The following is a 13,592-nucleotide window of genomic DNA, read 5'->3' on the forward strand; positions in this document are numbered from 1 at the left end:
TTTTGCAATGAGAGGAATTACTTATCTGAGTGGGAAGGCTGTATCTAGCATTCCCTCTGTTGCACATTTTTCTGCTGAAATTCTGTTGATGGACATCTGAAATTAGTAGTTTTTAGAGCTGTACTGAATCACAGTCTTTCTGCAGTAGTACAGTAGTATAGCTTTAATGGCAGTGGTGGACTGCATATCAACACAGTCCAGACTCTTGGAAGCATGAAATATTTCTGAGCTATCAAAAAAAAAAAAAAAGGAAAAAGAAAAAAAGAGAGAAAACAAAAAAACAACAAAGGGAATTGCTAAGTATGCTATTAGCAATACACTATAACTCACTATCGAGTGGAATATATAACCACTGGGCAATTTTTAAATTTCTGTGAATTGAAAATACAAAAGTTCATAACCCAGTATCCTACACTGTAGAAAACACAATACAGGTGAGTAGTTCTATTGCTATTATATTTAAGACTTAACATTTTTCAACTTGCTGGATCTAAAAAGAAACTCCCTTTGCTATAATAACCCCTTCACATATAAAAATAAGTTATCCAAACCACTTAGTCAAGAAAATATTCGATAAATTGCCAGTGTTGTTGTTTTAGAACAACTAATTACTTCTGTAACATTAAGGTTATATGAGCTCTTTTTACCATGAGACAGCTTTCATGAGAATAAGTTGTCCAGACAGATATATCTACCATGCTTTATTTTTTTATGAAGTACTGTAAATGTCCCATACCACTTGAGATCTTTATTATGAAAGCCACACTTAAATATACACAAAAGATCTTAAATATAACTGTTGAGATACAGTTCAAGGGTTTTTTTTCCCTGTCAAATATCTGATGCAGAAGAATAATACAGGTTTTAATAAATAAAACAGTATATTATGATATGATGAAGATATCTAAGAAAGTTATTAATTGCTGTATATATATAAACATCAGCATCTTTGTACCCTTCCTTGGGTATTTGAATGACAGTGGGTTGATCCTTTTTTACTCACTTGTAAACAGACTTATTTCTTCTGTTTGTAAACAGACTTTTTAAAAACAGTATGCAACTACTTAATGGAAATAAGCTAATCTACATGAGGAAGAGCTACAGTATCATCATTTTATTTTAGATGTTAAGTTAGCAGACATCCTCTGCCCATATAAAAAAACCCCTTTCATTATATATTGATCTGAATTCCATGCAAATAGTTAACACACTGCATGTCGTTAATAGCATATTCCTATTTACTTCTTTATTAAAGATGAAAAATGAGCTGTAGTATGGATTTCTTATTTATTTCAGGTAAATAAGATACCATGTTCTTCTGCAAGAGCATTTATAGCTAAAGATGTAATTATTAAAAGAACAAGTTTTCATATGTTAAGATAGAGAAAATGTTCATTCATGAGTATTTACAATCACCCATGTTTAAAAGCATTGCTAAATTCTGTTTGCTTCGTTTTACATTTCTATCAAGAAGTGTACATTCTTCCCCTTAAACTTCTGCTTCTAGACATTTTACTGTTGCCTCAGGCTTGGTTTTAGACTCTTCTACCTTTTTTCCATTATTCTTTGTTTCCTTCTCAGGTGTTTTGTCATTTGACTTAGCCTCTTTGAGAGCAGTAGTTTCAACCATTTCTTTTTGCTGATTCTTGTTTGAAAATGGGAAGGTTTGCTTGTACCTTTAAATAGAAAAAAGGATAGTAAAGCAGGAACACTGACATAGTTTGGGCAGTATCACTCAAGAAATAAAGTGAAGAATATCTAGAATTAACTTTCTTTGCCATACTCAGGCAAAACTCCCACAGAGAATAGTGGCATACTAGATCATTGTACTTTTTCAAGCAGTGTGCTTTTTAAAGAAATATTTTTGTCTTTTTTTTTTTTAAAAACAGACAATGTATATTCAGGATTCGTGGTACATAATGATAAAGCTATCTGGTCTAGGATGTGAGAAATGCACACAACTTTTTGATATGATTTAATGATGCACTGTGTTGAAGTTCTTTACGCACGACAAATGAGCTCAACAATTATTTTTTTTCTCAACACAATCATAGTCCAAGAATAAAACCTTTTACCTTGAGTCTGACATAGAAAGAAACAAGAATAAAACTGCATAAACAGGCTTATATACAAACAGATGCACACTTCAGTGTTGCTATTTTGGCACACTTGGAAATGTTTCATGCTAGGCATGACTGACTAATCAAAAATAGGCAATACTTGTCTTTGGTTCCTTTTCTAAAGCAGGGAATGGCAACAGCAACAACAATCTTTATCTGCATAACAACAGGGTTTAAGATTTTGTTCTTTGTGCTACACTGTTATGTCATTATCATTATTTCTCTGCTCTTCAGCTATATATTGAAAATATTCACTGGTTGTACTCTAGGAGTTAACTCAGTCCAAGAGTAAAAAAAAGAAAAAAACTTACTTTTTGATATAGCAGACTGCTAGAACAACTGAAATAATGAAGAAGATGACTGCCAGTACAAGAAGTGCAGTGGGGATGCCTAGAGATAAAAGTGTGGAGGTAAGCATAGAGTTTTTATATGTACTTAATTCTGGCTTTCTAAAGGCTCATGAGCATAAATCCAGATTCTTCTAAAAACAGGCTAGTGTAGGAGGTACATACACATCAACTCAGGAGTAGGGGTATTAGGAAATCTCAAAAGGTTAGTTACTCCTGTTCATTTTTTCAAGAGAGACTAAAACACGTATTTAGGCAATCCCTGACAGATGTTTGTCTAATCTGCTCATTGGAGGGTTTTTAGAACCTGCCTAGAGAACACATTTTTGTGATTAACTATCCTTACAGAATGCTTTTCCTCATATTTATTCTATTTCTCAGTTGCTGTATATTAGGATTACTTATTCAGACCTCATATCTTGAGAGCACCTCCATATTTGGAGAACAACAATTCTCCTTAAAACTTTCTTGGCTTCTTTTGTTTTTAAGAGCCTGCAGAGTTTTCCATTACTCTGAGCACATGGTGTTTGCTAAGACTTTCTCAGAAATGTATTTACCCCAAATCACATTAACCAGAATGAACTTCCACTATTTCCTATTAAAATATTATCAAAAAGTTATAAAATAAGATCTTACTTTAAAATTATTTAAAGATCCTCGGCCTTACAAGCTTTGCTTTTGCAAAACTATAACACTCCTATTCTGCCTCCGGGTTCAGCTATATCGAAATGGATGCTGGAGTAGCAAACAAAAATAGCAGTAAACAGTTTTACTGCTAACATCTACGTAACTAGCTCTTCTGATTAAATAGCTACCATATATGACCTTTACCTCCAAATACAATGGCATCATTCTTAAAAGCAGCATGGGAAGTGTAGTTAGGAGAATCAATCGGTGAGTGTTCCTCTGGCATTTTTGTAGTAGTCCCCTCTGTTGGCAATATAGTTTCAGTTATACATATTACGCGGAATTTTATGTTTTTCAGGGATTGTTCTGACTCAGTCACATGGGGCGCTGCTGTGATGTTCTCAATTAAATCAGAGCCTGAATATGCAGTTAAGTCCGTTGGTGTACTTGATGAAGGTAGTATGGTTGTAGTTGGATCTGGTTTACATGAATTAATCTGAACATCTGCAGCAGGGAAAGGAAATACGTAAGAGTTGTTTTGGATGTTAGTTTTGTACTTAGTGTATACACATGTTTATTGAAATTGTTCCTCAGTCATTCCCTTCTGGAAATTACTATTTGTTTATTCACAAAAGCGTTACCCAAATCAGGCATGCCTATTTCAAACATGTGTCTACCACCCAGATTATGCACCTTTTATCATTACTCACACAGTTAAACACTTTTTTGAGGAAGTGTGGCACTCATTTTATAATTGCATACCAATGACAAGATTCTTCCTGAAAAGTACTTAGAATAATAATGCATATAAAACCCAATAATATGACCTCCTGCAGAGCAGGAGACTTAACTGCAGATCCAAGATTCAAAAATATTTCTATTATATTGTGTATATATTCAAAAGATATGTATGCACTGTTGCTACTTGGAACGCTACTTTGATTTTCTGGAAACAGAAGTAGCCCATAAAACTTTCAGGTAAACCAGGCACCAGCATGAGATTAAAAAGTGACACAATTCTAAAGGGGGCTAGAAAGAAACAAACTTCAGGCGCACTCAGAAATTAAGTCATTTAAATGATGTAAATGTTGTCTATATAAAAATGTGGGTGCAAGTGGACTTTTATATATAAATGGAAAAGCTGAGTTCTGAATCAGGCTCGTGAAAATGCGAAAATTCTTCTTTTCTAGTGAGGTTCTATATTCTATAAAGCTATAAAAATTTCACTAAAGTAACAAGCAGATTACAACATAAATAACAGGGAAATGATGAATGTACTGTTCTCCAGATGAATCCCTGTGGGATGTCTGATGACGCAGTTACATTCACAGAATAAAAAGCTAAATGGCAGGAGCTTTTTACTTTTTCCACTACCGTTTTCAAGTGATTTTGGCATTCCTTTGGCACAAAGAAAATTGACAGAATGAGCTTCTGCCAAATATTTTGGGTAAGTAATAGCCAGAACAGGCAACAGTTTAGCAATTAAGATGAAGAAATGCAGAATCATCCCAATAGTAAATATACATTACTTTAAGTTATTTTCTAACCATTCAGCAAGCTTAACTGTCTTCACATACGGTAACAGTACATTTTTTTTGAATTAAAGTTAAACAAAACAAGTAATTTGGAATTACTTGGTACCTCCTTAGCATTACCCAACCTACCCAACATTTCTGACACATATTTCATGCACTGAAACACCATGTTGCATAGGAACAGAAGAAATACCAGTGCCAATAGGAGCAGCTTCTTTTAAAGCATATTGCTGGAGTACTAATTCACCTGTGCATTCATCAATAAAAGCTATGGGCTGTAGAGAAAAACTAAGTTAGCCCAATCATGTCATTTTTAACTCTACAGGTTAGGTAATAAGTCAATTATTAGTGGTGCTTTCTCTCTGCAGTGCTTTCTTATCAGATACTTTGTAAGCTGACTACTTATATTACGTACCCTCCTTCACTAAAATGGCCCAGGATCATGAAAAAAGTCCCGCTGGTGAAGGCATGGCCTTCTCCCTAAGAGCTTTATTATCAGTCTCTTCGTAAGCTCCAATGTGCACAGTCACCAGACATCGTCTTAGGTCTTTGTATCTATGAATGGGTATATCTTGCATATCCATTTTTCTCCTGATCTTTCCAACTCTTATTCACACATCTTTCCTGAAAAATTTCAGGATTTTGCACATAATTTCTTGCTCTTGTTATCTAAAACTCATTGGCAAAGTCTGGGGACTGATCAGAAATGATTTATTGATCCTGTATGTGGTCTAATTACTGGGATAGTTGTTACATAATAACCATAGATACGGGACATTAGCAGGAACACAATGTCTCTCATTAAATACTTATTTTTAGTTAATACCACAGAAGTCATTAAGAAACAATATTGATCTATTGTGCTGAGAAGATCTAACTTATATCAAGGCCCAAGTTCCACTGTTGTATCTTCAGTCTGGAAACAGACAGTCAAGAATGAGTGGAAGGACAGGTCTTTTCACACATAGGATGATGCACATTAAAGGAAGCTGTTTGATTTTACTGATAGTAGATTGGGAATCTAGTTAATTTTATGGTCTCTCAGCTGTTCTAGCTTATATTTTAATTTAGTATAATGGATACATTTCCTTTCATCAAAAAACATTCAACTTTTCCTGAAGTACCCTACTCTTGGTCTTTTTAAAGAAAACACACACCACACACAGACACTCTAGTTAAAGATTCGATTCACTGTCTTTCAAATTAATGTGCCTAAATAATCAAAACATATTAAAATCATTGTGTCGACATTACAGAATGGTAAAAGCAACTCTTCTTCAAGAGCTTTCATGGCAGCACCAAATTATTAATTTAGATTAACTGAATTGACCTTTTGTATTTCTTGGAAGATTTTTACACTACAGAGGTAAGTACAGCTTGACAACATTTAAGACTGGGGGGAAAGGGCCAACAAATTATAAGAACTCACTCACTTGTTGTGATTTTTTCATGCAGATATTAATAAAAACCAAACCAAAACACAAAAAATGTAGTTGTCATGCTTACATACCTGAGGAATTGAAGCAGTAAACCTTAAATGTTTTAAAGGGTTCAGCATGCCATGGCACTAGTCCAACGTTGCCCTTACCACATTTCTTGTTTGATGTTATCCGAGGAATGACAACCAATCCATCTTTTACCCATCCATAGCTACAATAAAAAGCATCAGTACTTTTAATATTAGATTTATCACCAGCCTCAGATGTGTGTAAAGGCATTCACTAAAGGTAATGAGACACTAACTAATGTCATATACCTGCATGTTTCAAAGCCATGTTTCAAAGCCTTTTCAACTTGGTCTTTACTTGCCAATTGTAGATTCAGTTGATTACATGCATTACTTGCTTCTGAGAAATTAACTTTCTCCTCAAGATAAATTCCTACACCTGTGATCCTGCAAGGTGAAAGAATGGAACCTGTAATTTAGACATAAATATTCCAGGTTAGTATTTGAATATTAACATTTATTCCTCATGAAGAATTTAAGATCACATTCAACTGAATTGAACATTGTTAAAAGTTTCTAGCTTGAGGATAGTAGAAAACTAATTTCTAGCAAAAAAAGATATACTTTAAAAATACAACATATTTTCTTAACACAACAGTCCAGAATTTCAAGAGGTTTGGCTGTTGTTAGAATAAATGCATATACAGTTGGCATTTGAGTAATTACCGGGAGTCAGTTTCTTACAAAAGACACTCTTATTTGTCATACTTATTCATGCAAAATGGGAAGAGTAATCAGAAAGGGTTTTTTTCCTTTTCTTTAAATTAAAATGATAAAACTAACAGTTGCACTGAGGCACTGATTCTGTCAGTACACCACTCTTACCAATATGAGTTCTATCAAAGGTATTATACATAATTTTTCATGGAATTAATATACCAGTAAGAAAATACGCCTATAAAGACTTTATCATTCCTTATGTTCCTTATTCCTCCTAAACTTATCATTTTTTTTCCTAGCTTGGCATGATGCTTCCACCCCCCAGCCACTGTCAAGTGTTCAATCTACTGAGTGCTTGGCAGGCAGCAGGAAAAGAGGAGATAGGCTATGTGAATTTATGACACTTTTCCCCATTCCTCCTCCATTGGTAGTTCATCCAGCTTTTTTCGGGAGCAGAATAGGACAGAATTCAGGATTTGACACAGATGAGGGGAAAGGATATTGCTCTTTTACCTCCATATTTCACTGGAAGCATATATTGGAAAAAAGATTTTTTCTTTCTTGAGTTACATACAGTAATTGCCATATTAAATGAAACATTTCAACATTTCCTTGCAAACATTTCAGATAACCAACAGCCACAGGTGTTACTTCCTTACTCAATATGCTTTTCAGACTGTGTGCTCACCAGGTATGTACCCTAATGAATACTTGATAAAATCTATGCATCAGAATACAGGCAATCCACAAACTCTGATGGCAGGATGAAGTGATGCCTGCAGATCCACCACATGGCTTATTAACAACAGAGGTTAAACTGAATTTTATGAATGAAAAGATAGAACTAGCAGCCAAGTCACTCTCATGATGAGAAGGGGATAAAAAGATGACTAAGCTTTTGTGGAGTGCTAAAAGAAAGGCAGGCTTTTCGCTCCCACTGCGTGTGGTAGGGTTGGAAATGGCTTCTGGTAAAAGATGCATCTCTGCTGTCCTTACATTTAGTTTAATTGACTTAAATGTTTGGTACAGCAATCATTGAATTAGGTGGATTTATCTCAGCAGCGATGGAGGCTGTGGCCTCCCATTAACACTTTTTGGTACTGTGTAGACCCAGTCACATGGCAGGTGACCCACTGAACACTTGAGCAGTCTCCATAGCCAAATCGTGGCTGCATCCGGCCCTGACTTGAACATAAGACAAGCCCAAACATATTGCATGAGGATGCAGAGTACCCCTGTTGCTCAGTGAAGATGTGTGTGTAGGTATCAAGGACCTCAAGTCTATCCAAGTAGTCCCAGTGTGAAGATGATTCACACTGTCAAATTTCTTCCTTTCAGCCAGCCTGTCTTCATGAATGTCCTCTTGTATGTCTTCATTTTGGCCAAAACACTTCTGTGTCAGAGAGGTCAAATGCTGGAACAGGCTTCCTAGAGAGGTGGTCGATGCCCCAGGCCTGTCAGTGTTTAAGAGGCATTTGGACAATGCCCTTAACAACATGCTTTAACTTGGTCAGACCTGAATTGATCAGGCAGTTGGACTAGATGATCATTGTAGGTCCCTTCCAACTACTCTACTCTACTCTACTCTACTTGTTCTAGTGTTAAGTTTTCTTGATTCCCTTTGCTAACAGGCAACTCTCCCGGTCCTCTTGAGAATCATTTCTGGTTTCCTGAATAACTCCCTGTCTCCGCTGCTGAGGCACATCCCACAATTCCTCTTTCTTTGTTTTCAAGACCCCACTCCTCCTCTAGGGTTTATGCCTAATTCCTTTCTCCCCTTACTACTTTTTATGCTGAGACTTCACTCTTATTGCTTACTTGGTCAATTATTTTCCTATCTTTAGATACGAGCTAATACAACTTTTAAAAAATATAATGTGGAGAATGAAAGTTTCTCAATGACCAACTTTACAAATTTCAAATAAAGTTGAGCAGCTGACTGAATGGAATTTCCTGAAACCTTAGAAAGTTGCCGAGATACTTGTAAACTATGACAGTCTTTAGTCATTCAATTACAGGACAAGTATTTTTACATGAGAAATGCATTATAGATACATAGCATAATATAAAAATTCAGTACCAGAAAATTAAGTCTTAAGTGATAAGAAAAGTGACTGTAGGACATTGACCAAAGTTGTACCTTAGAATTCACTAAGTCTTTTAAAACAAAATGGTGAAGTAAAATAAATGTTTTGGAAAAGTTATCAGCTTCAATCTAAGTTCCAGACATTTTTACAGTATAAGGAAGAAATCCAGAAAAAGAACAGTAGCCTCTTCAAGTCTTTTCATCAGTTCTTAAATCACCTCTGAACTCTGTTCTAAAGATGACTGAGTTTGTACAGGAGACAGACCAATCCTTCAGAAGCATATTACCCTTTTTGGTCCTCAAGCTGCACACAGCTGTACTTTAAGCTTTGCTCTATTTAGTTAACCTACTAATAATAGGACATTCTCCTCAGTATTTGGGTCTTGTATGAAAAATCTGTTATACTGAGAAAGGTGGGAAGACCTAGACAGAAGAATCTCACAACAAGACAAAGTTGTCATAGGACAGGAAGAAAATTGTTCGATTTTTGTAAGCTATGGGTATTGGCTTTATTGTGCATTAGTTATCTTATTGCTTTTTGGGGGAAGCTGTTGTTTCTATCTCTTTGCCTTGCACCAAGCCTTCACTCTGATTTATTAGAGAGAGTTTCCTTTGGCTGCTGATGTCAGGGAGCTGCAAGAATGAGGCTGTTGCACAAGGAAAGAAGACCCAGGAGCTGAGGGTGACCACAGCACAGGCAGGACAGTGCCCTCACCCACCGGGGCACAGTCCCACAGCACTTGAACAGGACCACAGTGGTGACAGTGGCAGGTTTCACTGGCAGCCACAGAGAGAGCAAGACAATGAGTCAGATGCAGAGTTCATCCAGAAAGTCCATTTGGGAACAGCAGAAGATGGTGCTACCTATAACACATGCCTGAAGTCCATCCTGGAGAGAAGGCTACCTACAACTTAAGTCCAGAGTACGTCTGTGAAGCCCAGTCAGTAAGTCACTACAGGAGGGGACAGGGCATGCTACAACACAGCTCCAAGACACAGCTGGAGATCAGCCCTGAGCTTAACTGGAGCTCTTGGACCAATGAGCAGAGGATGCATGAGTAGGTACCCTAAGGGAGGCTTGGAGGGGAAGTAAGAGGGGTCCTAACAGCTGGAAGGAATAGTCTTAAGACTCAAGCTCTCCATTTCCCCAGTGAAAATTATTTGGTGGTTGGGATTGCTGGAGGAGACTACTGTTGTTAGGTACTCCAATCCTGTGGAATTTCAATAGGATTTGAGTTTAGCATCTAATTCACAGTCTAGGTTTCCTTCAAAAGCCTTTCAGTAGATAAGAATATCAATTGTCTGCAACAATGGTGTATGTTCTTTTACATAGGTGGAACAAGCATTTATTCCTTGCAAATTACAGTGAAATATCTGGAAACATCTGATGTACATTGAGTATCTGCAGATATCCTAGTAGCTACTGCAGTTAGAATAGATTGCATCAAGTTCATTATGGAACCTGAAGGAGAAGACATTCAAAATTCACTAACACATAGAAGAAAGGGCTATTATATGACCCTGACTGAAAAAATAGTTTCATATAGTAACGTTTGAGGGAGGAGGGTTATCTAAGAACTGTATGATAAAGTTGATGTTGGCAATTCCCTATGTTAATTTTTTCACAGACAGTTTATACAGAATAGGAACTTTTGCACTGTATTAACCAGAGACAGGCATGACTGCCCTGGAGATGAACTGCGAGATCCCTGCCACACATTTCCTTCGATGTTGCAAATTAAGACAGTGTCAGGATATTGCCAAATCAGAGCAAAACACTGCATTAAAGGTAGCATTTTATCACAGACACACAGAACTGGTTTCATGCATGTTTTGCTCTCTGAGGATTGTACAAAACTGTTTGCTGTGGTATTTTAAATAATAGAAAATAAAATCACATTTCAATAGATCTGAACTTAATCCCAAATGCAATACCAAATCTTTAAAACAAACAGTTCTGTAGCATTTAGACAATAATGCTACAGCATTTAGACTGTAATTGAATTAGACTAACAATGAAAGTTCCCCTATATGCTAGAGTAGTTTCCATTGCACTGTATTCTCAAAACCCTGTGGTTTCCTATGCCAGAAACACATTTACACATGCTCCCTTGCCCCCATTTTTGTTTGTAAATCTAGCTACTTTTTTCAAGTACTTCACTGTTCAACTAGGAGACTTTAAAAAGTGGAATTTTACATACCTGTTATAAAGTAATTTTGAGCCATGAATGTCATAACCCAGACAAAAAACACTGCTGAGGTAACTCCAAAATAAGTTGCCATTGCCACCAACTTGGAAAATTAAGAAATTCAAGGTGATTTGTCTCCTTTGCTAAGAAAAGTTAAGGTATTGGATACTGTCAGACCACCTTTGAGATGACTTCTTGAAAGCAACTTCAGCTGTCACCGCACTGCTTCATAGAAAGAATGTCAGAGCAAATGTGTTGACTGTCCCACTCAAAGGTGAGGTCACTGACTGGAAATCCCTAATCACCCTTTACACTTTCTTTCATGTAGGGCTTGCTGGAAAATTTAACTACTGCTGACTCAGAAAACACAGCTGAGGAAGGGAGATAAGACTGTTAGACTACTAAGTCAGTAAATGCTTTGAAATAAGTTTTTCTTTTGCTATTTTTTCCTGTTTTACTGATTAACAGCTCATTACTCATGTTGTCTATTCATCTGGTAAATAAAACAAATTCTCTATTGTATCACAGCATGCCAGGCAGGACTTTTCTTTTGGAATTGGAAGGGCATCCATTCCCCACTATCCTATTTGTCTTGATGTAGTACTTTTACTTTCCTTTGCCTTAGAGTTCCAATGCAAAAATAGGTACCATAACACAGAGATAATACGATACTTTTAGTTTTGAACAGATTTGGAGATACACTACTGTAAATGGGATTCCTTGTGAGACTGTAGGGACAGAGGTGGAAGCCAGTCCCTTCACTGCTGCCTTTTGTGAAGTTCCAACAAACAGTAACTCCAATATATTGATTCAAAACACTGATGATCCTCACGGCTATAACTTAAAAAACCTTCAGGAAGCCTTAGCAAAGAAACAATTTTTTTGCAGAGATTCCAACACAGAGCAGGAATGGAGTTCAAGAGATCAGCTAGTGACCTTTACTGTCAGTAGGATCAGCTGTATTTATGTTATTCCTGACAGATGTTTGTCTAACCTGTTCTTAAAGACTTCCAGTGACAAATTCCTAACATTTCCTCAAACGCTCTATTCCAGTGCTTCGCTGTCCTTTACTGTTAAAAGGTATTCCCTAGTCTAAACTGACTTACCCACACTGTGGTGTAAACCTATCACTTTTTTTCCTGTTGGAAATGGACATGAAAAATAGTTTCTTCCCTTATGTTTTGCAACAATCTTATGTATTTAAAGAGTTATGCCTCTGCTCCCACTTTTCTTCCAGCTAAGAAACCCCAGCTTGCTCACTCTTTCTCTCTAGCTGAGGCCTTGCCAATGCCAAGTACTGCTTAATAAATTACTTTACCTGCTTATACAGTTCAGAATGGTATGAGCCTTTTTTTTTGCAACAGGATGATTTTGTTACATCATGTTGTTTGTGATTCAGTAAACTTCTAGATGTCCTACATCCCCACGCTGTTTTCAAGGTCCTGTAAACACAAGCATAACAGTAGCTACCTCTTTAAACTGCGGTTTGCATTGTAGAAAGTTCCCACTTAATGTATTAAGATAGTATTAACTTTTATCTGGGCACAGGCTCAATCTCTTGCAGCAGCATACAACATGGTTATGGGTATACTATAACATAGACAGGCATCTACAGGCTGACTGGAAAATGCTGTGGGTTAATGAAATGATGTATCCATTAGCAATAAAGAAATGAAAATCGGGTTGCGTTTGGGCTGTGGTTTGGAACTGAATATTGGTAAAGCTCCTTGAGATCTTAAGACAAATTTCTTGCTCGAATTTCTATTCACTCCTTTATTGAGTTGTACTTACCTGCCTCTACAAAATGATGGCAACCTGAAATAGTGTAATCAGACTTAATCTCACTGAAGCAAGTTCTAAGTGGATTCACCTGCATTTACAATGTAGGAGCAGAAACTAATAGTTATTCTGTAGCTCTCACGGACTAGTAGGCTGTGGCTGTAAACCACTGAGAACATGAAATAAAATCTTACCATCTCCATGCTTACCTTGAACTGCTAAGTATTTCCTACCATGAAAAGTAGTCAAAAGCTGAGTTTCTGACATTTTAAAATTGCATGCTAATTGTCCTTCCAAGTTTTAACACTTTGTGCCTATTATCCTCACTGTGGCAAAGTTCCTTTAGTCAAACTCTGTCCATGCTATTGATGTTTAGTAGGATTTTTAGCTGGAAAAATGAGATAAACACCTTTGTAACACCAAACAAAAATATAAGCTCCTTCACATGGTTTTGTAAGAGCAAACTACAGATTAGGAGAGGGAAAAAAAAATTTAGAATGATGAAGTGAGACTGAAATAACTTTTTTTTTTTTATTTTTGGTCAGTTTCTTCCTTTTTATATTTCAGCTGTTCGAAAACAGTGTGGAAGATCACTTACCTGGACTGTAACAGTACAAAAAGTCTTTAACCTGTGTGTGGGTCTTCGTCACAACTTGTGTGGTGATAAAAAAACAGCCTTATACTGAATGTTTAATTAGCATTTGACCTACTTATAGTAACCTATAAGGAAAATTCCCAGCAT

General features: G+C 36.5%; 1 protein-coding gene across 1 annotated transcript; it reads right to left on the reverse strand.

Moving 5' to 3' along the window:
- Positions 1 to 439: 439 nt before the first annotated feature.
- LYVE1 (lymphatic vessel endothelial hyaluronan receptor 1) lies at positions 440 to 11,772 on the reverse strand. The gene is made up of 6 exons (XM_052810424.1): positions 11,084 to 11,772; positions 6,386 to 6,545; positions 6,140 to 6,279; positions 3,299 to 3,598; positions 2,432 to 2,510; positions 440 to 1,676 (listed from the first exon to the last, which is right to left on the reverse strand). The coding sequence occupies exons 1-6, from the start codon at positions 11,163 to 11,165 to the stop codon at positions 1,490 to 1,492; spliced, it is 948 nt and encodes a 315-aa protein (XP_052666384.1). The 5' UTR covers positions 11,166 to 11,772; the 3' UTR covers positions 440 to 1,489.
- Positions 11,773 to 13,592: the final 1,820 nt, after the last annotated feature.

This window comes from Harpia harpyja, chromosome 16 (assembly GCF_026419915.1).
Source record: "Harpia harpyja isolate bHarHar1 chromosome 16, bHarHar1 primary haplotype, whole genome shotgun sequence".
NCBI lineage: Eukaryota > Metazoa > Chordata > Aves > Accipitriformes > Accipitridae > Harpia > Harpia harpyja.

Coding starts and splice junctions, on each gene's coding strand:
- LYVE1 (XM_052810424.1), bottom strand. CDS start 11,165: ATGGCAACTTATTTTGGAGTTACCTCAGCAGTGTTTTTTGTCTGGGTT. Junction 6,546..11,083: donor TCAAAATTACTTTATAACAG/GTATGTAAAATT, acceptor TCTAAATTACAG/GTTCCATTCTTTCACCTTGC. Junction 1,677..2,431: donor GCAGTCTGCTATATCAAAAA/GTAAGTTTTTTT, acceptor TTCTATTTAAAG/GTACAAGCAAACCTTCCCAT.